General features: G+C 43.6%; 1 protein-coding gene across 2 annotated transcripts; it reads right to left on the reverse strand.

Moving 5' to 3' along the window:
- Positions 1 to 687: 687 nt before the first annotated feature.
- LOC121576433 (fatty-acid amide hydrolase 1-like) lies at positions 688 to 22,429 on the reverse strand. 2 transcript variants are annotated; one of them, XM_045223491.1, is made up of 14 exons: positions 22,088 to 22,429; positions 21,566 to 21,679; positions 20,338 to 20,478; positions 19,041 to 19,174; positions 18,495 to 18,701; positions 18,044 to 18,084; positions 17,646 to 17,770; positions 8,673 to 8,877; positions 8,149 to 8,273; positions 7,752 to 7,795; positions 7,623 to 7,662; positions 1,843 to 1,951; positions 1,416 to 1,561; positions 688 to 957 (listed from the first exon to the last, which is right to left on the reverse strand). In XM_045223491.1, exons 1-14 carry the CDS (start codon positions 22,301 to 22,303, stop codon positions 820 to 822), a joined length of 1,785 nt encoding a protein of 594 aa, XP_045079426.1. In that variant the 5' UTR covers positions 22,304 to 22,429; the 3' UTR covers positions 688 to 819. The 2 variants fall into 2 exon arrangements, with proteins under 2 accessions (XP_045079426.1, XP_045079425.1); XM_045223490.1 differs by lacking the exon at positions 1,843 to 1,951 and having other exon boundaries at positions 8,149 to 8,248; positions 8,752 to 8,877; positions 22,088 to 22,413.
- Between the last annotated feature and the right edge of the window lie 3,781 nt (positions 22,430 to 26,210).

Below are 26,210 nucleotides of genomic sequence, written 5' to 3' on the forward strand. Positions count from 1 at the left end.
CAAGCAAGTCTCTTCTTCTTATTGGTGTCCTTTAGTAGTGGTTTCTTTGCAGCAATTCGACCATGAAGGCCTGATTTACGCAGTCTCCTTTGAAGAGTTCATTTTGAGATGTGTCTGTTACTTGAACTCTGTGAAGCATTTATTTGGGCTGCAATTTCTGAGGCTGGTAACTCTAATGAACTTATCCTCTGCAGCAGAGGTAACTGGGTCTTCTTTTCCTGTGGCGGTCCTCATGAGAGCCAGTTTCATCATAGCGCTTTATGGTTTTTGCGACTGCATTTGAAGAAACTTTCAAAGTTCTTGAAATGTTCCGTTTTGACTGACCTGCATGTCTTAAAGTAATGATGGACTGTCGTTTCTCTTTGCTTATTTGAGCTGTTCTTGCCATAATATGGACTTGGTCTTTTACCAAATAGGGCTATCTTCTGTATACCACCCCTACCTTGTTACAACACAACTGATTGGCTCGAACGCATTAAGGAAAGAAATTCCACAAATTAACTTTTAACAAGACACACCTGTTAATTGAAATGCATTCCAGGTGACTACCTCATGAAGCTGGTTGAGAGAATGCCAAGAGTGTGCAAAGCTGTCATCAAGGCAAAGGGTGGCTACTTTGAAGAATCTCAAATATAAAATATATTTTGATTTATTTAACACTTTATTTGATTACTACATGATTCCATATGTGTTATTTCATAGTTTTGATGTCTTCACTATTATTCTACAATGTAGAAAATAGTAAAAATAAAGAAAAACCCTCGAATGAGTAGTTTTGTCCAAACTCTTTGACTGGTACTGTACACTCCATCACTCTCTTCATCCCTCTCTCATTTCTTCGTCTCTTCGTCTGACCAGCATCTCCACCTCTCTCATGAAGCGCAGACAGAGCTCATCCTGCCAGGGCAGGGCGACACACTGGACGGCCACAGGAAGCCCCTCTCCACCAGTCACTGCCTGTAGAGACACACACACCTACGTAAGTCCCAACCAATGATGTGCAGATCAGAGCCCGTACTCATAAATCCTTTAAATCTGAGTAGGAGTGCTGCTCTAGGGACAGTTCCCCACAGTCCACCCCTAGCAATCTAAAATGCAAAACTGATCCTCTGGCAGCAATCCTTCTCAAAGACGCTTTTTGAATATGGGCCCAGTGATCTGAACTCTGCAACACAGCAACCAGGACCTCCATCTACTGGTTACATGTGGCACTGCAGCCTAAGATTGAGGTTAGTAGCTACATGAAGATGTACATTAATTAATAATTATGAGACTATAGTCTTGCATCATGTGCTTAGGCTACAGGTTGTATAGAATGGGTAAAATGGCCACTTCAAGTCAAGATGGAAATATGTTTGGAAAGGGCTAAATATACTGTAAATGTTTTAGGAGGAAGAGTTTGTGACTCCGACTACCTTTTTGTAGAGCTTGTCCCAGAGGTCCCCATAGTTGCCCTTGTAGTGCCGGAGTTCTTCCTCATCCTCTGCTGTTACCGTGGAGACAGGAACCACTCCAGCAGGAAAGTTAAGGAGATTGTAGAGAATGGTGTAGGTGACTGCACCTGGAAAGAGAGAGAGAGAAACAACTTAAAATCACACCACCATCTTGTCGTTACACATTGGAAAATCGGGCATGACTAAGTCTAAAGAAAAGTCTCATAAACCCCCAAAGGTTTAGTAAATCTTTGTGTGACTTAAGTAAATTATACAAGTGGCCTTGGACAACAACACAAAATCAACTCTAAGCAAAAACAGTTAACTTCCCTATGCTATAAAGACTAACCTAAACCCCATTTCATAAAGTGTTAATTTGCCACAGAGAGAGGAGAGATGGGTACAATACTGGTGAGTTTGCCAGGGTAGTTGTGGTTGTAGGCTGGACCCATCATGGGACACAGCAGCACATCCAGCTCACACCTCCTCCACTCTGCAATCACCTCATGCATGTAGTCCTTAGGACAGATGGAGAACAACATTTCCCTCAGAACATTGATGCCCACAGCCTTCTCACCAAAGCTAGATTTATTATACTGAACAAAAATATATGCAACAACTTCATTGATTTTACTAAGTTACAGTTCATATGAGGAAATCAGTCAATTTAAATAAATAAATTAGGCCCTAATCTATGGATTTCACACGACTGGGAATACAGATATGCATCTGTTGGTCACAGATACCTTTAAAAAAAAAAAGTAGGGGCGTGGATCAGAAAAAAACAATTTGCCTCATGCAGCAGGGCACATCTCCTTTGCATAGAGTTGATCAGACAGTTGATTGTGGCCTGTGGAATGTTGTCCCACTCCTCTTCAATGGCTGTGCGAAGATGCTGGATATTGGCATGAACTGGAACACACTTTTGTACACGTCGATCCAGAGCATACCAAACATGCTCAATGGGTGACATGTCTGGTGAATATGCAGGCCATGGAAGAACTGGGACATTTTCAACTTTCAGGAATTGTGTACAGATCCTTGCGACATGGGGCCGTGCATTATCATGCTGAAACATGAGGGATGGCGGCGGACGAATGGCACGACATTGGGCCTCAGGATCTCGTCACAGTATCTCTGTGCATTCAAATTGCCATTGATAAAATGCAATTGTGTTCGTTGTCCGTAGCTTATGCCTGCCCATACCATAACCCTACCGCCACCACGGAGCACTCTGTTCACAACGTTGACATCAGCAAACCGCTCACCCACACGACGCCATACACGTGGTCTGCGGTTATGAGGCCGGTTGGAAGTACTGCCAAATTCTCTAAAACAACGTTGGAGGCGGCTTATGGTAGAGAAATAACATTCAATTATCTGGCAACAGCTCTGGTGGAAATTCCTGCAGTCAGCATGCCATTTGCACACACCCTCAAAACATGAGACATCTGTGGCATTGTGTTGTGTGACAAAACTGCACATTTTAGAGTGGCCTTTAATTGTCTACAGCACAAGGTGCACCTGTGTAATGATCCTGTGGTTTAATCAGCTTCTTGATATGTCACACCTGTCAGGTGGATGGATTATCTTGCCAAAAGAGAAATGCTCACTAATTGGGATGTAAACAAATTTGTGCACAAAATTTGAGAGAAATAAGCTTTTCTGTGCGTATGGAAAATGTATGCTATCTTTTATTTTTTTGATCAGTGTACGTACACCATGGCCAAAAGTATGTGGACATCTGCTAATGGAAAATCTCATTCCAAAATCATGGGAATTAATATGGAGTTGGTCCCCCCTTTGCTGCTATAACAGCCTCCACTCTTCTGGGAAGGCTTTCCACTAGATGTTGGAACATTGTTGCGGGAAATTGCTTCCATTCAGCCACAAGAGCATTAGTGAGATCAGGCAATGATGTTGAGCGATTAGGCCTGGCTCGCAGTCGGTGTTCCAAATCATCCCAAAGGCGTTCGATGGGGTTGAGGTCAGGGCTCTGTGCAGGCCAGTCAAGTTCTTCCACACTGATCTCACCAAACAAACTGTATGGACCTAGCTTTGTGCACGGGGGCCTTGTCATGCTGAAACAGGAAAGGGCCTTTCCCAAACAGTTGCCACAAAATTGGAAGCACAGAATCATCTAGAATGTCATTGTATGCTATAGCGTTAAGATTTCCCTTCACTGGAACTAAGGAGCCTAGCTGAACCATTTAAAACAGCCCCTGACCATTATTCCTACTCCAACAAACTTTACAGTTGGCACTATGCATTCGGGCAGATAACGTTCTCCTGCATCCGCGAAACACAGATTTGTCCGTCGGAATGCCAATATTTGTCTATGGAGATTGCATGGCTGTGTGCTCGATTCTACCCACCTGTCAGCAACGGGTATGGCTGAAATAGCCGAATCCACTCATTTGAAAGTGTGTCCACATACCTTCGGCCATGTAGTGTATGTATGTTTAGTACATAAGTATAGATTGTATTTGATTACTGCTACACTACATGACCAAAAGTAAGTAAGTAAGTATGTACAGTGGGGGAAAAAAGTATTTAGTCAGCCACCAATTGTGCAAGTTCTCCCACTTAAAAAGATGAGAGAGGCCTGTAATTTTCATCATAGGTACACGTCAATGATGAGAGACAAATTGAGAGAAAAATATCCAGAAAATCACATTGTAGGATTTTTAATGAATTTATTTGCAAATTAGGGTGGGAAATAAGTATTTGGTCAATAACAAAAGTTTCTCAATACTTTGTTATATACCCTTTGTTGGCAATGACACAGGTCAAATGTTTTCTGTAAGTCTTCACAAGGTTTTCACACACTGTTGCTGGTATTTTGGCCCATTCCTCCATGCAGATCTCTTCTAGAGCAGTGATGTTTTGGGGCTGTCGCTGGGCAACACAGACTTTCAACTCCCTCCGAAGATTTTCTATGGGGTTGAGATCTGGAGACTGGCTAGGCCACTCCAGGACCTTGAAATGCTTATTACGAAGCCACTCCTTCGTTGCCCGGGCAGTGTGTTTGGGATCATTGTCATGCTGAAAGACCCAGCCACGTTTCATCTTCAATGCCCTTGCTGATGGAAGGAGGTTTTCACTCAAAATCTCACGATACATGGCCCCATTCATTCTTTCCTTTACACGGATCAGTCGTCCTGGTCCCTTTGCAGAAAAACAGCCCCAAAGCATGATGTTTCCACCCCCATGCTTCACAGTAGGTATGGTGTTCTTTGGATGCAACTCAGCATTCTTTGTCCTCCAAACACGACGAGTTGAGTTTTTACCAAAAAGTTCTATTTTGGTTTCATCTGACCATATGACATTCTCCCAATCCTCTTCTGGATCATCCAAATGCACTCTAGCAAACTTCAGACGGGCCTGGACATGTACTGGCTTAAGCAGGGGGACACGTCTGGCACTGCAGGATTTGAGTCCCTGGCGGCGTAGTGTGTTACTGATGGTAGGCTTTGTTACTTTGGTCCCAGCTCTCTGCAGGTCATTCACTAGGTCCCCCCGTGTGGTTCTGGGATTTTTGCTCACTGTTCTTGTGATCATTTTGACCCCACGGGGTGAGATCTTGCGTGGAGCCCCAGATCGAGGGAGATTATCAGTGGTCTTGTATGTCTTCCATTTCCTAATAATTGCTCCCACAGTTGATTTCTTCAAACCAAGCTGCTTACCTATTGCAGATTCAGTCTTCCCAGCCTGGTGCAGGTCTACAATTGTGTTTCTGGTGTCCTTTGACAGCTCTTTGGTCTTGGCCATAGTGGAGTTTGGAGTGTGACTGTTTGAGGTTGTGGACAGGTGTCTTTTATACTGATAACAAGTTCAAACAGGTGCCATTAATACAGGTAACGAGTGGAGGACAGAGGAGCCTCTTAAAGAAGAAGTTACAGGTCTGTGAGAGCCAGAAATCTTGCTTGTTTGTAGGTGACCAAATACTTATTTTCCACCATAATTAGCAAATAAATTCATTACAAATCCTACAATGTGATTTTCTGGTTTTTTTCTCCTCAATTTGTCTGTCATAGTTGACGTGTACCTATGATGAAAATTACAGGCCTCACAATTGGTGGCTGACTAAATACTTTTTTTCCCCACTGTATGCATGTATGTACGTACGCATGTATGCATGCATTTGGAAAGTATTCAGATACCTTGACTTTTTCCACATTTTGTTACGTTACAGCCTTATTCTAAAATTGATTTTTATTCCCCTCATCAATCTACACACAATACCCCATAATGACAAAGCAAAAACACGTTTTTAGAAATGTTAGCAAATTTAGCAAAACTTAAATATCACATTTACATAAGTATTTCAACACTTTACTCAGTCCTTTGTTGAAGCACCTTTGGCAGCGATTACAGCCCCAAGTCTTCTTGTGTATGACGCTACAAGCTTGGCACACCTGTATTTGGGGAGTTTCTCCCATTCTTCTCTGCAGATCTTCTCAAGCTCTGTCAGGTTGGATGGGGAGTGTCGCTGCACAGCTATTTTCAGGTCTCCACAAAGATGTTCGATCGGGTTCAAGTCCTGGCTCTGGCTGGGCCACTCGAGGACATTCAGAGACTTGTCCCGAAGCCACACCGGCGTTGTCTTGGCTGTGTGCTTAGGGTCGTTGTCCTGTTGGAAGGTGAACCTTCGCCCCCAGTCTGAGGTCCTAAGCGCTCTGGAGCAGGTTATCAAGGATCTCTCTGCACTTTTCTGCGTTCATCTTTCCCCTCGATCCTGACTAGTCTCCCAGTCCCTGCCGCTGAAAAACATCCCCACAGCATGATGCTGCCACCACCATGCTTCACCGTAGGAATGGTGCCAGGTTTCCTCCAGACGTGATGCTTTGCATTCAGGCCAAAGAGTTCAATCTTGGATTCATCAGACCAGAGAATCTTGTTTCTCATGGTCTGAGAGTCTTTAGTTGCCTTTTGGCAAACTCCAAGCGGGCTGTGCCTTTTACAGTCTGGCCACTCTACCATTAAGGCCTGATTGGTGGAGTGCTGCAGAGTTGTCCTTCTGGAAGGTTCTCCCATCTCCACAGAGGAACTCTGGAGCTCTGTCAGGGTGACCATCGGGTTCTTGGTCACCTCCCTGACCAAGGCCCTTCTCCCCCGATTGCTCAGTTTGGCCGGGCGGCCAGCTCTAGGAAGAGTCTTGGTGGTTCCAAACTTCTTTCATTTAAGAATGATGGAGGCCACTGTGTTCTTGGGGACCTTCAATGCTGCAGAAATGTTTTGGTACCCTTCCCCAGATCTGTGCCTCGCCACAATCCTGTCTCGGAGCTCTACGGACAATTCCTTTGACCTAATGGCTTGGTTTTTGCTCTGACATGCACCGTCAACTGTGGGACGTTATATAGACAGGTGTGTGCCTTTCCTAATCATATCCAATTAATTGAATTTACCACAGGTGGACTCCAATCAAGTTGTCGAAACATCTCAAGGATGATCAACGGAAACAGGATGCACCTGAGCGCAATTTCGAGTCTCAGAGCAAAGAGTCTGAATACTTAAGTAAAATTATTAAACCCATTTTCGCTTTGTCATTATGGGGTATTGTTTGTAGATTGATGAGGGGAAAAAAATCACGTAACAAAATGTGGAAAATGTCAAGGGGTCTGAATACTTTCCGAATGCACTGTATATACACACAAATATTGTCTGTGACTTATTCAATCGCATGCAACTCAGATAATTGTTTATAGGCAAAGAGACATCAAGGTGTGATTTTTATTTATTTATATGGCCTCTGTAATCTAAGACAATAAGACTCTTCACGAGTTTCTACATAAGCCAGCCGTTCCCCAGCCAATGAAAGCCTTAACGAGTTCCTCTGTGAGCCAGCCGTTCCCCAGCCAATGAAAGCCTTAATGAGTTCCTCTGTGAGCCAGCCGTTCCCCAGCCAATGAAAGCCTTAACGAGTTCCTCTGTGAGCCAGCCGTTCCCCAGCCAATGAAAGCCTTAACGAGTGAGCCAGCCGTTCCCCAGCCAATGAAAGCCTTAACGAGTGAGCCAGCCGCTCCCCAGGTAATCCCGCACACACGGGCGCACACGTACGAAAGAGTCGCCTACAAAAGAGTTTGCTTCTGCTGCAGCCTTCGCTGTAAAATATAACGCATGCGGCGGTCACTTGGTTGATCTCTAGACTGATATGTGAACCACACTGTTGACCAAATGTCTACCTACCTCCACATCCGCATGCTGCCTCCACAGGTCTTGCACAGAGCTGGTGAAAAAGGAAGTGATGGAGTAATTCATTATGGTTACTTCTGCATTTCATAAACACTGGAGAACAAGGCTGATCAGGCAGCTCACCCAACTCCACGCAGGCTCTCCATAGCGGCAGCGATGCGGGGAAACTGAGGGAGGGAAACGTGTCAGAAGCTTCATAATACATCACTACTACATAATTACATAACCAGTATTCCCAGTCGACCACATTTTCCAGCACTTTAGACCAAATGCAAACTACTCTTCACACACCTATACCCCTGTTAACTCCTGAGGGCAGGTGTACATAATTTGGCGGATATAATCAAAACAAGTATTACAATAAAAGCATTGATGCTACAGTTTCATCAATTGAATATACAGTAGAAAGATGCACTCATCCATAGGAATTACAATGATGCAGAACTGTGAAGGAGTCATTGGGCGGGGGGAATGGTTTCTCCAGCTCCTAGGTCACTGTTTTAACCTTCCCTTCACTCACTATAGGCTTGAGGAGAATGGAGAGGATTTTCTTCACAGTGCGAGGCAGACGGTAGGGGATAATCTGAACCCTCAGACACGGGTCGACTGGCCCCCCTTTCCTGAAATAACACACAAACAGAGTTACTTTCATTGACAACATATTTTAGTGTCCTGGATAGTTCATTTCACTCCCAGGGACGTTCATTGGGGTAGTTTTGTTTAACTCGTTGGGATTACCAGGGTCATGTCCATTAGGCCCAAAATGGAAGTAAACAGGTTGAATCAGGGAACGACAACATGGACTTGTTCAATGAGAAACAGTAATTTTCATTTTCCGTTTCAAAATGCTTTGCTACGGTGTGCCCTACTGAACACAACCCAGGGTAATTTGACTCACTGGAGGGAGAGTGCGAGAGATGAGGAGGCATCGAGGGAGAGAAAGGAATGCAATTTGCAATTACATATCAATACAGTCATGGATCGAACTATAAACTAATTATGCATATTTTTATATTTATGTCATTCAGCAGTCCAAGTCAACACTGTGTCTGATAAAAGTGTTCAACCAAGCTCTGATCTGGATTATGACAAATAGATCAGATTTGGGCTGGGGGTTACTCACCGTGTGCCCTGCTCTCTCCAACAACGCCTTGGTCTCCCTCAGGGCTCGGCCCATGCTTGGAGAGGGCATAGTGTAGCCGTCGTTCTCATAGTAACCGATCCTCAGGGGCTTGGAGCTCTGGTATACCTGGAGAACGGAGGAAGGATATAAAGATTTTCCATCAGAAAATATAATAGTAATATATACTGAACAGAAATATAAACGCAACATGTAAAGTGCTGGTCCCATGTTTCATAAGCTAAAATAAAAGATCCCAGAAATTTTCCATAAGCACAAAAAAGCTTATTCCTCTCAAATGTTGTGCACAAATTAGTTTACATCCCTGTAATGAGCATTTCTCCATTGCCAAGATAATCCATCCACCTGACAGGTGTGTCATATCAAGAAGCTGATTAAACAGCATGATCATTACACAGGTGAACCTTGTGCTAGGGACAATAAAAGGCCACTCTAAAATGTGCAGTTGTCACGCTGTGGCGGTCACGAAATTCCGTCAGCCGGTGATTGTCAAGCAAATAGCTGTCGGTCTCACGGTAATTGACCGTTAATTAACATAAACACATTTAGCATCTCCTGGCTTCCACACATAGCCTACAAGCCACTGATGCCGACCTTTGGAACATCTACATTTTAAACAGTCTAATAAATCCATGTAATATAGCCTACACCTTCACAATAAATCCATTATTATTTATTATTATGCGGCTATTCTGTGTTGAGCGGTTAACAAAGAAATAGGTTCTAATATATGCTTAATTTAGAGTTATTAATGGAACTTTAGTTGTTCTACAAATATATGTTTTGATTTTTAATTAATTGTAAGGCTGCATGATGCAACTAATGATGATTTGAAAAAAGTCGCTTGAAAGGCATAAGCTCTGCTTTGTTTTTTTGCGCAGGCTGTACACACTTCGTCAGTCTCTCATTCACAATCTGAGAAGCAATTGATAATGACTCGAATTTCCCGGCGGCATCCCCTTTGTGCGGCCATAATGCACCCTAAAAAAATCCTTGCCTTTTGCACCCCTTCTCCCTGAGTGCTGCACGCTCCGAAGCACCCCTCATCTCACTCACACGGCTCTCAATCACGTGATCGGGTCTTTCTCACAGGGTACAAGTGAAGACAGACACATCGGGGACGCAACTGCGCGTGTCCTTATCCAATTCCGAGGTGCATATTGAAGATATTGAAAGAACTGTCCACATTTACTTTTCGTCAGCCAACAAGATGAGTAGGCCTAACGAACAGCAAAAGCACTAGACTATGTCAATCTACTATCCCCCATAGTAAAAAAGTTGACCTATTCTATGCTGTGCGAGAAATAAACATTCCAAACATAGTCTGGGATATGTTGGAAAATTACAAACTCTCTTATGCACATGCGCTGTATGAGCCTTAAACCTGTAAATGTCCACTGTCTGTTTGAAGGTCTTGTAAGAAGAAGCTGGTATTTTTCGACTGCCTCTGTTCAACTTAGTCACAAGACAAAGAGCCTCTGACTGACCACAGTTTTTGGTCCATCCTGTTCTTTTCGTATCTTTCAAGGGGCACAGCTGTGTGGAGATATGAGGAGAACAGAGGCTAGCTTGAGCAACAGTGACAATTCTATCAGCAGAAAGGAGTAACAAAACTGGCGTCATCACTTGTTTGTGCGCTGTTCCCACCATGCTCTCACACACCTGCTAAACTGCCAAGTAGACAAAGGTTATGAAAGCTGAGACCCAACTCTTGTTGATGGGCTCTTAACTCTGCACTGTTGAGTGGAATGTTAACCAGCACCAGATTTGCAAATCTTAAAATAAAAAGTTGTTGGTTGAAGAATCTACAGTCTCTTCCTTTCTGGTTAGAATTTCGCCGACAGGGATGCAATAGATCCCAAATTAATACAACCTTTTTACACAATGAGGCTGACGCAACAGATCAGAACGTTTAGCTTAAAACTGATAAACTATTAGGCTATTTCTTCACATTATAAGCGCAGCAATGCGCACACGGCAGTAGGCTTTAAGTGCGAATGTTCCATTTGCGGGAAAACACAATGATCAAAAGTGACCACAAATGCGATTATGCATGTAATGCTTTCATTATAAAGGTGCATTTTTATGTTGAAAATGATCTTCCCCAGACTTGAAACTCACGCGCTTCTTATGTACGCCAGTTAGGCTCTACACCCCTTGTAAAGCGGATTAAAGTGCTTAATTTTAAGATGTTATTTGGCCACTTTAGTTGTGATACAAACCTTATTAAAACATACAGTGGGGAGAACAAGTATTTGATACACTGCCGATTTTGCAGGTTTTCCTACTTACAAAGCATGTAGAGGTCTGTAATTTTTATCATAGGTATACTTCAACTGTGAGAGACGGAATCTAAAACAAAAAAACAAAATCACATTGTATGATTTTTAAGTAATTCATTTCCATTTTATTGCATGACATAAGTATTTGATCACCTACCAACCAGTAAGAATTGCGGCTCTCACAGACCTGTTAGTTTTTCTTTAAGAAGCCCTCCTGTTCTCCACTCATTACCTGTATTAACTGCACCTGTTTGAACTCGTTACCTGTATAAAAGACACCTGTCCACACACTCAATCAAACAGACTCCAACCTCTCCACAATGGCCAAGACCAGAGAGCTGTGTAAGGACATCAGGGATAAAATTGTAGACCTGCACAAGGCTGGGATGGGCTAAAGGACAATAGGCAAGCAGCTTGGTGAGAAGGCAACAACTGTTGGCGCAATTATTCGAAAATGGAAGAAGTTCAAGATGACGGTCAATCACCCTCGGTCTGGGGCTCCATGCAAGATCTCACCTCGTGGGGCATCAATGATCATGAGGAAGGTGAGGGATCAGCCCAGAACTACACGGCAGGACCTGGTCAATGACCTGAAGAGAGCTGGTACCACAGTCTCAAAGAAAACCATTAGTAACACAATACGCTGTCATGGATTAAAATCCTGCAGCGCACGCAAGGTCCCCCTGCTCAAGCCAGCGCATGTCCAGGCACGTCTGAAGTTTGCCAATGACCATCTGGATGATCCAGAGGAGGAATGGGAGAAGGTAATGTGGTCTGATGAGACAAAAATAGAGCTTTTTGGTCTAAACTCCACTCGTCATGTTTGGAGGAAGAAGAAGGATGAGTACAACCCCAAGAACACCATCCCAACCGTGAAGCATGGAGGTGGAAACATCATTCTTTGGGGATGCTTTTCTGCAAAGGGGACAGGACGACTGCACCGTATTGAGGGGAGGATGGATGGGGCCATGTATCGCGAGATCTTGGCCAACAACCTCCTTCCCTCAGTAAGAGCATTGAAGATGGGTCGTGGCTGGGTCTTCCAGCATGACAACGACCCGAAACACACAGCCAGGCCAACTAAGGAGTGGCTCCGTAAGAAGCATCTCAAGGTCCTGGAGTGGCCTAGCCAGTCTCCAGACCTGAACCCAATAGAAAATCTTTGGAGGGAGCTGAAAGTCCGTATTGCCCAGCGACAGCCCCGAAACCTGAAGGATCTGGAGAAGGTCTGTATGGAGGAGTGGGCCAAAATCCCTGCTGCAGTGTGTGCAAACCTGGTCAAGACCTACAGGAAACGTATGATCTCAGTAATTGCAAACAAAGGTTTCTGTACCAAATATTAAGTTCTGCTTTTCTGATGTATCAAATACTTATGTCATGCAATAAAATGCAAATTAATTACTTAAAAATCATACAATGTGATTTTCTGGATTTTTGTTTTAGATTCCGTCTCTCACAGTTGAAGTGTACCTATGATAAAGATTACAGACCTCTACATGCTTTGTAAGTAGGAAAACCTGCAAAATCGGCAGTGTATCAAATACTTGTTCTCCCCACTGTATATGTGTGAAATTTGTTTTGATTTATAATGGACAATTATCATGCACCTGTATTGAAACCGGGGCAGCGGGAAAAATACGTCATCTATGCACTTAAATAGCGAATGGAGGACGCTTTTCCCCGTGGTTTATTTTCATGCCAGCCAGGTAGGCTATACTCCTGTTGTAAATATAAGCAATGTGCTTAATATTAGGAAAGTTGAAAAAGAAATATAGTAGGCCTAGCCTATAGAAAGCTGATCCTCCTCTTTTCAGTAGAGGCCATCACTTCGCACGCAATTGCATAGCCTATTGAAATGTTGCGCAACATGAGCTCATGGGCTCTCGTGAAGTGTTTGATTAGATTTTCGAATACATTGATGTCAGAGTGATTAGAGGGACAATAGAGTGCTGAGTACCAGTTAGCAAGTTTGGTAGGCTACTAATGACCATCAGCAGCATCAGAGCTTGGAGAAGCCTAATTACTGTGACTAAATGGTCATGTGGAATTTGACTGCCTTCCTGACTCGTGACCGCTGGTGTGGCGGTAATACGGTCACCGCAACAGCCCTAGTCACACAACACCACAGATGTCTCAAGTTGAGGGAGTGTGCAATTGGTATGCTGACTGCAGGAATGTCCTCCAGAGCCGTTGCCAGATAATTGAATGTTCCTTTCTCTAACATAAGCATCATTTTGAAAAATTTGGCAGTATGTCCAACCAGCCTCACAACCGCAGACCACGTGTATGGCGTCGTGTGGGTGAGCGGTTTGCTGATGTCAACGTTGTGAACAGAGTGCTCCATGGTGGCGGTAGGGTTATGGTATGGGCAGGCATAAGCTACGGACAACGAACACAATTGCATTTTATCGATGGCAATTTGAATGCACAGAGATACCGTGATGAGATCCTGAGGCCCATTGTCGTGCCATCGTGCCATTCATCCACCACCATCACCTCATGTTTCAGCATGATAATGCACAGCCCCATGTCGCAAGGATCCGTACACAATTCCTGGAAGCTGAAAATGTCTCAGTTCTTCCATGGCCTGCATACTCACCAGACATGTCACCCATTGAGCATGATTGAAATGCTCTGGATCGACATGTACGACAGCTTGTTCCAATTCCCACCAATATCCAGCAACTTCGAACAGCCATTGAAGAGAAGTGGGACAACATTCCACAGGCCACAATCAACAGCCTGATCAACTCTACGCAAAGGAGATGTCGCGCTGCATGAGGCAAAATGGTGGTCACACCAAATACTGACTGGTTCTGATAAACGCCACTACCTTTTTTTTTTTTAAAGGTATCTTTGAACAACAGATGCATATCTGTATTCCCAGTCATGCGAAATCCATAGATTAGGGCCTAATGAATTTATTGAAATTTCCTGATTTCCTCATATGAACTGTAAATCAGTAAAATATTTTAAATTGTTGCATGTTGCGTTTATAGTTTTGTTCAGTATAATAATAATAATAATATGGATCTCCCATTATATTCAATAACCAGGTTTCCATCCAACCTTCTAATACAAGTAAAGTACATTTTGGATAAAAATTTTTGTGATAGGCCCGATGGAAACGGATAATTTGTCGGTAAACTTTCCAAATGTCGACAAAGAAAAATACGCTAGACAAGGTGGGATCTTTTTGTGTCCGTAAATTAATGATGCAAGAAATATCGGCGTAAGCGCTGATGTGCAAATATTTATAGAATAACCATCATATCGAATTAAACTTGGAGTCACGCGATGACGTGTGGTCCTCCCACTACGACTCGTCGGGAAAACATGCAGTTTATTAGGCTACAGATGAAATACATTATGATGAACTTCACAGGGTGGTGAAAGTGCATGGTGAATAATAATAATAATAATAATAATAATAATAATAATAATAAGCCATTTAGCAGACGCTTTTATCCAAAGCAACTTACAGTCATGCGTGCATACATTTTTGATGTATGGGTGGTCCCGGGGATCGAACCCACTACCTTGGCGTTACAAGCGCCGTGCTCTACCAGCTGAGTACCTACAGTGATGAGCTCTACTGGTGAACAATTAATCAATTGGCCACCCAGACTATTTACATTTGTTTTTACACTGTTGCTACTCGCTGTTTATTATCTATGCATAGTCACTTTACCCCTACCTACATGTACAAATTACCTTGACTAACCTGTACCCCCACACATTGACTCGGGACCGGTACCACCTGCATATAGCCTCGTTATTGTGTTACTTTTTATTTAATTTTTTACTTTAGTTTCTTTTGTAAATATTTTCTTAACTCTATTTCTTGAACTGCATTGTTGGTTAAGGGCTTGTAAGTAAGCATTTCACCGTAAGGTCTACCTACACTTGTTGTATTCGGCGCATGTGACCATTTTTATTTTACTTGATCAGTGGTCACCAACCGGTCGATTGCGATCGACTAATCGATTTCCAAGGCATTCGTAGTCGATCACCAAATATTTCCTATTTAAAAAATAGTTTAGCGCTATTCGCTATAGGTGCACTTGATTCAGCAGCCCTAGCGTCAGGAAGGCAATGTGTTGTTTCATGTGTTTGAAGGTAAAACTCTGCTTACGCTGCAGGCCCAGAGAGCAAATCAAGTGCACCTATCGGCCTACCGCTGGCCAATCAGATTGCTCAGTTCACCGTGTCTGCACAGTTTCCTCGAGCCAGACTGTAAAAAGTAAAAAGAAGCCTCGAGCGCACAGAAAAGTTGATACTGTGAGATTTTAAAACTTTTAAAACCATGACTAGAGAGAGACTCAATGAATAGAGCAAAGAGTTGCTGTTTTTATAAGTTCATGTTTAGGTTGTTATTCAACACTTAAAAGGTGCGTTCTCCCTACTTCCACTCACACTACAACCAGCACTGCAGCTGCAATGAATGACTATAGCAAAGTGTTTCGATAAGCTTGCGTTGTTATTATTAGCGGCTTTTGTCTATTATTTTTCTTTCTCTGGTGATAAGAGTAACATAAATTGGTGCATGAGACAGAAATAACGCAGTGCGACTTGAGCTTCTTGATAGGCCACCCCTGTCAGCTGGAAGGAAGACTGTTTCCCCTTTTCTCAGCGGAGGGAGGGAGAGCGGAAGGGCAGTGAATCGGGTGAGAGGAAGCCACTGCTCTCTCTCTCCCTCCCTCCCTCCCCTCAGACTGACTATGAGACACAGGCCATCAGTCCAGTAAAAACATAAAAGCTAATTATTATGCTCAGTCAGCTCTGCCACACAAGAAATCCAACAGATTATACAAGTTTGATCATATACGTAAAATGTTGAAATATAATTTCAAAATGGTCTGAGAAGAACAACATTGGCAGGGCAATTCAAGGATAGCCAATATGCAGTGAAAATGTATTGGGCCTATAGCCTACAGCACAAACCTCAATGCTACATAACTGTTTTTAATTGGTTAATGTTGCATAGGCTTATGTTTTTGAAGTCATGTTTGTATTTTCTTTATCAGAGTGGTAGATCTCGGCTTGCTTTTGGACTCAAAGTGATCTTGACTCAGAAAAGGTTGGTGACCACTTGTGAAGATGAAGAGGGTTAAGAAGGATATTTAAACCTTGAGACACAGATTGTGTATGTGTGCCATTCACAGGGTATGGTAGTAGTTGCCAGGCGCACCTGTTTGTGTCAAGAACTGCAACGCTGCTGAGTTTTTCACGCTCAACAGTTTCCCGTGTGTATCAAGAATGGTCCACCACCCAAAAGACAACCAGCCATCTTGACACAACTGTGGGAAGTATTGGAGTCAACATGGCGAGCATCCCTGTGGAACGCTTGACATCTTGTAGAGTCCATGCCCCGACGAATTGAGGCTGTTCTGAGGGCAAAGGGGGGGTGGGGTGCAACTGAATATTAGGAAGGTGTTCTTAATGTTTTGAACACTGTGTATCTGCTAGCTGTTGGCTAGAGTGCACGTGCCCAGGGGCGGACTGGGACAAGAATTTGGCCCTGGCATTTTATCCACACCAGCCCACATCGCAAACTGTAAATATAATACCCACTGCTAGTAGCCATGTATTCATCCAACAGTAAATTGAATGTCCTCCCAATGGCCGGTGCACATTTCGTGCGCGCACCGCTCCATCTCAGAGCTACATCAAAAGTTTACCTACAGAAAACTGACACCCTCCTCTCTTCGACAGGGACAAAGCTTCCAAAGCTGTGCTTTTCCCGCAATTGCATTTTGAAATGTTACACGATCAGAGCGCATTGGGGGAGAGGAGAGTGGCTCGTTCATCACAGCAGCAGACTCCAGAGAGGGCACAGGGGCAGGGCAGACACTTTCATTAAAGGAGTCATGAGGATAATGCACTTTACTGTTTGGCCAAATTATGGTTTTAGCCGGCCAAAAAAAGAGGACGTTTTGAGTGAGGCGACAATGTAGCTTAGTACAACAGAGAAATTGCGCAAACATCTTTAAAACAAATCTTAACAGCCCCATGGCCTGAAGCCCATGTCACATTTTTGATTGTCAATTTTGATCAGTCTACCCAACTAAGACAACTGTCCAGCCCATCTGGCATTTGCCAGAATTGCCAGATGACCAATCCGCCCCTGCACATGCCAATACCAGAGTGGGCAAACTTGCTATATAACGCAGATTTATTTGTAAGTTGAAATGCGATGGAAACCCATTTAACTTGTATTTTTTTTATTCAGTACATGGGAATTTAACCGTGAAAAGTATTTTCATTTGCACTACGTCATCACGCACAGCCCTTGACCACAACAAGTCAATTTGATGGAAACAAATCTCTGGTGGGAAAATGCACGTATTGTTTTTATACAGATTTTACAACATTCGCATGAAAATCTGTCGCCAATTGTATGGAAACCTAGCTAATGATACGTATTCTATGATAAGATAAACTTCACCCTGGAACCTGAGACTATGTACGGATCTAGGATCATCTTCCCCTCCCACAATCCTAACCGTAACCATTAGTGGGGAAAATACTAGACTGACCCAAGACAAGCATCTGTGGGCAACTTCTCCCTCCTCCCTATGATAGAGAACCCACCTGTTGGTTGAATGGGATGGGTGGTACCATGGGGTCCAGGGTGAACATGTGGTCCCAGAGCAGAGCCTGCATACAGAGAGCCAGGCTGTCCACGTCTCTCGCCATGGGCCCAAGGGACGACAGCACTGGAACAAGCATAACACAAACAAGTCACTAAACGCTAACAATTTCATTAGTTACCATGTCGCTACGATACCAGAGTTACTTTATATAATGCAATAAGCACCCTTTTGAAAGAATTACTATATTTTCCACAGAATCAAAGCAGTGCTCACTTTTCTTTTGAAAATAATTTTTTTTGTAGACCTTATGAAGGACTGACAGAGGGGTCAGGTAAAATGTTGCCAATTTATTTACTATGCATGAGCAGGGATAACAGTTATATGTTTGAGCCTTACCTGACTTTTGGCCCCGGGTACAGGAGCTAGCACCTCGCAAACTAAAAAAAAAACATACAAAGAAATAAGTAAATGGGAAAGTCAGTCAATATCTAACCAAGACAATCAAGTAGCGCCTCGCCAAAAAAAAAATATAAAAAATAACTAAAACAAAGACAAATCAGTCAATATTTAACTAAGCCAAATCAGGTCATTGACATGCACATCAGCATAAGCACAGAATGTATGGTTTTACAGGGGAAATAAACATCTTGTGATGTAATCTGGGAGTCTTGTGATGTACTCTTTCTTTGAACTGTGCTCAAGGTTATGAGCATTGCTATAGATAACATATTAGGCCATGTTACCATGAGACACACAGATTCACTAACAGATACATTGACAGAAACACTAACGAACACTGACAGACACACTAAGAGTAACAGACAGACCCAATAACACACCCACCCACCTCAGCCTGTTGGATGTGGGCTTGAAGCCACAGATCCCACAGAAGGATGATGGGATGCGGATGCTGCCCCCGATGTCGGACCCTATGCCCAGAACCGAGCCCCCTCCTCCAATCAGCGCCCCTTCCCCGCCCGACGAGCCCCCTGGCGTTTTCTGGGGGCTGTGGGGGTTCAGAGTCCGCCCATAGATGGGGTTACCACAGTCATAGCTGGAAACGGGGACAATAAACAGATTTTTAGGACATGTTTAAAGGACTGCTTGATAACAACATGAGACATGGATGCGGACTAGCCTGGTCTTAGGGCTTCGACGATTACCACGTCCAGACATTCCTCAATCACATTACTCAAGTCATAGCTCTTGCACTAAATTACATGACTTACTGTGGTGCAACTGGCACGTCAAAGCAATCGTTATCCCACCTACTACAGTGTGTCAATGTAGCTCCAGTGTATGTGGCGATCATTCACCAGTTGACATTGTTTGGTATGCAAATAACATTCTGAATCTCATTTGTTGCATTCACAAGTCTATAACAACTATTTACTTTTGCAGGCCTTGGGGCACATTGGTCTTGACGAAGGGAATGGCGCCTTGTCTCTTCAGCACTTCAACCACCACACTGTCCCCTGTGGCAGGCAGCTCCAACTTACAGATCACGCCACACGTAGAGTCATGACCCTAAACACAAAAACAGGAGGAAAAACTACAACATGGAAATCATTCATGTAAAAAAATACTATTTCAGTAGACATGCACATCTCTGAACCCAGAACCATGTAGGGCTTATGTCACGAGAGATTCAACTATACTGAACAAAAATATAAACACAACATAAAACAATTTCAATGATTTTACTGAGTTAGTTCATATAAGGAAATCAGTCAATTGAAATAAAATGAATTAGGCCCTAATCTATTGATTTCACATGACTGGGAAGGGGCGTAGCCATGGGTGGGCCTGGGAGGGCATAGGCCCACCCACTGGGGAGCCAGGCCCAGCCAATCAGAATGAGTTTTTCCCCACAAAAGGTTTCAGCTTTCCGGGTGGCTGGTCTCAGATGATCCAGCAGGTGAAGAAGCCGGAAGTGGAGGTCCTGGGCTGGCGTGGTTACACGTGGTCTGCGGTTGTGAGGCCGGTTGGACGTACTGCCAAATTCCCTAAAACGACGTTGGAGGCGGCTTATGGTAGAGAAATTAACATTCAATTCTCTGACAACAACTCTGGTGGACATTCCTGCAGTCAGCATGCCAATTGCATGCTCCCTCAAAACTTGAGACATCTGTCGCATTGTGTTGTGTGACAACTGCACATTTTAGAGTGGCCTTTTATTGTCCCCAGCACAAGGTGCACCTGTGTAATGATCATGCTGTTTAATCAGCTTCTTGATAGGCCACACCTGTCAGGTGGATGGATTATCTTGGCATAAGAGAAATGCTCACTAACAGTGATGTTAACAAATTTGTGCACAGAATTTGAGAGAAATAAGCTTTTTGTGCGTATGGAAAATGTATGCAATCTTTTATTTCAGCTCATGAAACATGGGACCAACACTTTACATGTTGCGTTTCTATTTATTTTGTTCAGTATAGAAGCACAATCTCTGATCCCAGAACCATGTTACCGGTTGGGCTTATGTCACGAGAGAGTCAACTAAAAGTGCACAAACAGAGATGTTACAGACAGGCCTACTATGGAGCAGCTTCCTGGACACAGATTAAGCCTAGTCCTAGACTAAAAAGAATGTTCAATGGAGAATCTCCATTTAAAGTGTTTTAGTCCAGGACTAGGTACAGGGGAAAAGGGCAATGAAAGACACTGAAACGGCACCTAATCAACACTACCTTGTATCCCATATTTTCCTTGATGCTGACAGGGACCCCATAAAGGAGACCATCTTTGCAAGAGTCAATATCCTCCAGCTGATCCCAACTTTCCAGCAGGACCTCAGTGCAACAGTTCAGTCTCCTATTGACCTCCAAGGTCTGTTGGGAAACAGCACGGGAGAAATCAATGGGACTGCTTTAGTAGATTGATAGGCCTAGTAGCATGGTCCCAGATCTGTTTGTGTTGTCTTGTCAACTCGTATGGTCATTGTAACAAGAGCACAAACAGATGACAAACAGATCTGGGACCAGGCTAGATTGATTACCACACCCCACAAGAAATGTTGCCTAATATGTGATAGGCCTTCAATACAACAAAATGCATTATTTTATACAATACAGCTGCATTTGTTTTGTAAACACTGCAAAAATTATCCAGGCATGTCATCATACACTGAGTGTACAAAACATTATGAACACCTGCTCTTTCCATGACAGTCTGACCAGGTGAAAGCTATGATCCCTTAGTGATGTCACTTGTTAAATCCACTTCAATCAGTTTAGATGAAGGGGAGGAGACAGGTTAACAAAGGATTTTTTAAGCCTCGAGACAATTCAGACATGGATTTTGTATGTGTGCCATTCAGAGGGTGAATGGGCCAGACAAAATATTTAAGTGCGTTTGAATGGGGTATGGTAGTAGGTGCCAGGCTTGTGTCAAGAACTGCAACGCTGCTGGGGCTTTAACGCTCAACAGTTTCCCGAGTGTATCAAGAAAGGTCCACCACACAAAGGACATCCAGTCAACTTCACACAACTGTGGGAAGCATTGGCATCAACATGGGCCAGCATCCCTATGGAACGCTTTCGACACCTTGTAGAGTCCATGCCCCGACAAATTGAGGCTGTTCTGAGGGCAAAAGGGGGTGCAACTCAACATTTGGAAGGTGTTCCTAATGTTTTGTACACTCAGTGTAAAGGCCTTCTCAAGGCTGTCGGCTGTGACATTCCATTTAAATACGTAAACATTGTTAGACGGTTAATGGTTTGCAGAAAACATTGCAGGAGTAGGATATGACCGGTCAAAGATCACTGATTTAGGGCACAAGACTAGGTCACCCATGCTTGCAGTGAAAACAAAACGCTCAACTATAAAAAAAATATGCAGTCCACAAAATGTACATTAGAAATAGCTGGTATGCGCTATAACTGATTTACTGGGGATGTTGATTCGTTTGTGCATTACCTTTTCCATGTATGAGTGGAACACAGCTTGTGGAGTTAGTGTTCCATCCTTCAGTTGTTTGGACAGCTCAGCCAGGGCCAGAGAGAGGATGAGAGAGGTGTCTGTTTCAGGGTGCTGACATGGGAATCAAAGAAGTATTAACATTGGGTAGGCCTATACCACCAGATATCTATCAAACTACCCTTTCTGAAAATCAAAATGAAATGTCATGCTATCTCAGTCAGTGGGGTAGTCGTGTAGGGGTCCTCTGAATACCCCCTATGCCTCTTTTCACTTTATGCATTTATGGCTAAGTGAAAACTGGTTCGAACATTAACTTGGAGTGAGTTAGACATTAAATAGATCAGTTATTATATAGTACTGGGGTGGCTGACTGCCTAACTGACTGACTAACTTAATCAGCAGTGTTGAATGTTCATTCATTGAGGTTGTTAGCTAGCTTTCGCTTAGTCTATACATAGAGGGAGAATGCCCCCTTGGGTTCTCGAGAGCAAGTTTTCGCTAAACTAAAGTCAAACTTACCGATTCTTTGAACTGACAGACAGCATGCTCAGCTCGTTGCAGCGACTTTTCTCTTCGCACTTTTGCCCTCTGAATTTTCTTCCACGACTGGTGGTGTTCGAACCATTTCAGCAAAAGAACCAAGGCACTTGCACCGCATGCTGTGGCTGTCAGAATCGCTGTCCATTTCGGCTTTGCCCCAAAAATAAGTTGTTTATAGGTATCCATTCTGTCCATGACGCCTTTAAAGCTATCCAGCTAGGACAACAGGCTTTCTAAACTCATGTGATAGTGACGAATGGGGCAAACTTCCATGAGTCATAAAAAAACAATAGTTTGTGATTGCGTCCCGTAATTCGGGGCGTTCCTTGCATGTAAGCGTTCCTGAATCTGCAGAAACGCCCCCTCTCGAGCATCCCATTGGTTCCTGCATGAACACCGCCACCATCGAGCATCCCATTGGTTACTACATGAACGTCCCCTCTCGGGAGCACGCCATCTTCATGCTTGTGTGATACTTGATATTCGGGATTTCCCCTGATTGTCTATGCGATTAAAATGTGGGTCAAAAGGGAGATAACGGTATTATCTGAGTTTTTCGGGGGCGAAGGACACGGTGTACCGGAGTCCTAGCTAGCAAACAAGTTAGTACAGTGTCCTTCGCTCCGGGCTGCCGAACACCTGCCCTCGCCGTTAACAGAACTTCGGCAAAGCAGTGCCCGACAGGCAGGAGCGAAGTACACTGTCTACCGGTGTCCTAGTTATCGTTAGCTAGTTACCTATCCCGCCTTCTGTGTAACGGAGTCCTAGCTTACTAGCATCCACTGTCCTTCGCTAACGCCTGCCCTCGCAGTCGTTAACAGAACTGCAGGAAAACAGTGCCCAACAGGCGGGGCGTCGTACTGTCTACCCGTGTGCTAGCTATCTCGCCTGTTGTGTACTGGAGTCCTAACCAGCTAGCAAAGTGTAATTCGCTCCCGCTTGCTGTACACCTGCCCTCGCCGTTGTTAATAACATAACTGCGGGAAACAGTGCCCGAAAGGCGGGGGCGAAGGACATGGTCTACCGGTATCTTAGGGAGTCTTAACTAGCTAGCATCCAGTGTCCTAGCTAAATCGCCTGCCGAAAACCTGCCCTCGCAGTCAACAGAACTGTGGGGAAACAGTGTCCGATTGGAGGGGGCGAAGTACACCGGTGTGCTAGTTAACTTAACCTATCCTGCCTGCTGTGTACTGGAGTCGTAGTTTTCTAACTAGCTAGTTATCACCCATTGTCCTAAACGCCTGCCGAACAACTGTCCTCGTTAACTAAATTACTAAAATGTTAACAGAACTGCTGGGGCGAAGGACGTGTCTATCTACCGCCTCTTATTCTGTGGGGTTTACTGTACTGGAGAGTTCCGCCTGTGGAACGGAGTCCTAGCTTAATAATGGACCTATACTGCTATATAAGTATAAAGATGGGTTCCTGCATATGGAATGACCACATGCAAGAACGCCCCGAATTGCGGGCACCCTTCTCTAAAAAACAAACCCACCGGGGCGGGCTCGAGTCAAAATGAGAAAGTAGCTAACTAGCAGAGAGGAAGCCGAAGCCTAGTTTTGCCTGTGTACGCTAGATGGCGCAGTCGAGGGTCCAGTTCATAGATCATATTACAGTTTTTCTCCATTGGTTTGGCTCATTTCTTGAAACAGAAATTACATTCTCAAAACTACATGGACAAACCTCCAAACCACTTGGCAATTGTTCACAACAGAATTGAATTTCTCATTCATTTCATCAAATTGCAAATGTCTAAGTACATGTCTCAATGTCTCAGTACATCTTTGCAAATGATTAAGTACAGGTAGCCTACATTTAGCACAATTTCCAAGTGAATAGATCTTGTTGATCTAAACTGATTGTTGATTCTCAGTCTAATGGTTGTTCGCTCCAAAACGTGTCAGCGTCATTTCATTGTGTAAGTCATCACATGCACAATAGTCTGTTCAATTGTCAAAATTAGTCAAGAACATAATACCATGAATACCATATATGAATCCCTTGGAACATTTGATAAATTTATTACAGCAATTGACAGTCAGGTGAAACTAGAACTTGACTAACGAAGGAGGAGTTTCACACATCTCAGATGACCAATCAAACAGTATGTTTAGTTACCTGACAGGTGCTGTCCATGACTGTGAATGCTGCCAAACATGTATGTAAAGAGCTTGACCATGCAGGACCAGTACAATTTCTGAACATGGAGGCACCTGGCCAAGTAAATGAACAAGGGCAACTGCCTGCTCGAGGAAGAGGAAGAAGAAGAAGAGGAGGAGGAGGAGTAAGGGTGCGTGGTGGTGGAATAGGGGAAGAGGCCGAGGAGCACGAAGACACCATGCTGTCCCGGATGAAATTCGGGCCACAATTACAGACCATGTCATCAACCATGGCCTCACAATGGCGGAGGCAGGTCGCCGAGTGCAGCCTAATGTGCCTCGCTCAACAGTCTCCTCCATCATCCAAACCTTTCGCAGGGAAAACAGGTATGTAGTCAGTCAATGATGGAATTATATGTTGTATAGGACAGGACACTGTGCATAGAGCAAGAAATATATTTATTTACATATTTACCTATTCATTTAGTGTGTGTGTGTGATAGGCCTACAGTAATATCTTACCTCAATGGGATGTTATGATACTAAAAATGACAAGAAAAACATTGGAGAAAATAAACTATGGAATAGTTTATTTTCTACAGTATTGATGATACAGTTTACAGTAGTATTCCAGTCACTGTGCAGTGATGCGTTAGAATTGTGGTAAAGTTACTGTAAGTAAAACAACAATACAATTACATAGGTAACTCATTCTGTAAGGAATACATAAGGTATACATTACGAATGGAGTGTTGTCCTTTGACTTCTATATCTAGGATTGGACGACAACCTTGCACAGGTGGCAGAGGAAAACTTCTCAATGAACAACAAGAACAAGAGATCTGTAACATGGTGATGGCAAATAATGCCATCACATTGAGACAGATCCGCGCTGCAATCCTACAAGACAATGCCATATTCCAAAATGTCAACTCTATAAGCATCTCCACAATAGACCGGATATTGAAGAAGCATCAGATGACAATGAAGCAAATTTACAGGGTACCATTTGAGAGGAACTCTGATAGAGTGAAAGAGCTGCGGTACCAGTATGTACATGTAAGTCAGTTACTGGTTGTCCATCATTATAACATTTTTACAATTAAGCAGTGGTTCCCAAACTTTTTGGCTTCAGTACCCACTTTACCTGATTTGTGTATCCAGGTAATCCAGGTATGGAAGTATTTGATTTATCTGACTTCAACATTTCGCCTAAAAACTGCAGCTTACTGTATGATGCAATTATCATTATAATCCTTATTTTGAAGAATATAACATACAATAAGAAAAGGGGTCAAAGAGCTGCAATTAGTGCCTCCCATGTAAATCTATCTAATACTGTGGGTTTTACTGTAACATTTCAGTAAGTCTAGTCATTGATGATTTCCCCCCTCCCCTTTCTGTCAAATACCCCCTGTAGTACCTCTGCATAGGGGTACATGTACCCCAGGTTTGGAACCACTGGAGTAGTGGCCAGTAGTATATTGAACTTGTGGAGAACATAGAACATTCCTATGTAATTGTCTGTAACTGTAGTGTATGACTCTTCTGTATGACTGATTTGATGTTTTCTTTTTTACGCTATTGTAGAGAATAATGGCATTGGAAGGAAACGAGACCCATCACATCCTCGTGTTTGTGGATGAAGCTGGCTTCAACCTGGCCAAGGGCCGAAGACGTGGCCGTAATATTATTGGCCACCGGGCCATGGTGGATGTCCCAGGCCAGCGAGGGGGCAATATAACTATGTGTGCTGCCATATCGGAGAATGGTGTGGCCACTCACATCCCCAGTCTTGGCCCATACAATACACAGAAGCTCCTCATCTTCTTGGACCGCCTTCATGTTGATTTGATCCCTGAAAATGAGAGCGGTCTCGTAGGGCCTCACCTACCACAATATGTCATTGTATGGGACAATGTGAATTTCCACCGTGGCCCGCTCATCAGGGCCTGGTTCACTACTCATCCAAGGATGGTCATGGTGTTCCTACCACCTTACTC

Source organism: Coregonus clupeaformis, chromosome 11 (assembly GCF_020615455.1).
Source record: "Coregonus clupeaformis isolate EN_2021a chromosome 11, ASM2061545v1, whole genome shotgun sequence".
NCBI lineage: Eukaryota > Metazoa > Chordata > Actinopteri > Salmoniformes > Salmonidae > Coregonus > Coregonus clupeaformis.

Excerpts from the sequence above, each read along its gene's own strand:
- LOC121576433 (XM_045223491.1), bottom strand. The coding sequence starts at position 22,303 with ATGGACAGAATGGATACCTATAAACAACTTATTTTTGGGGCAAAGCCG. Across the intron at positions 1,952-7,622 it reads GGCAGCATGCGGATGTGGAG|GACTACATGCATGAGGTGAT; the intron begins GTAGGTAGACAT and ends ATCTGTCCTAAG. Across the intron at positions 958-1,415 it reads GGGACAAGCTCTACAAAAAG|GCAGTGACTGGTGGAGAGGG; the intron begins GTAGTCGGAGTC and ends GTGTCTCTACAG.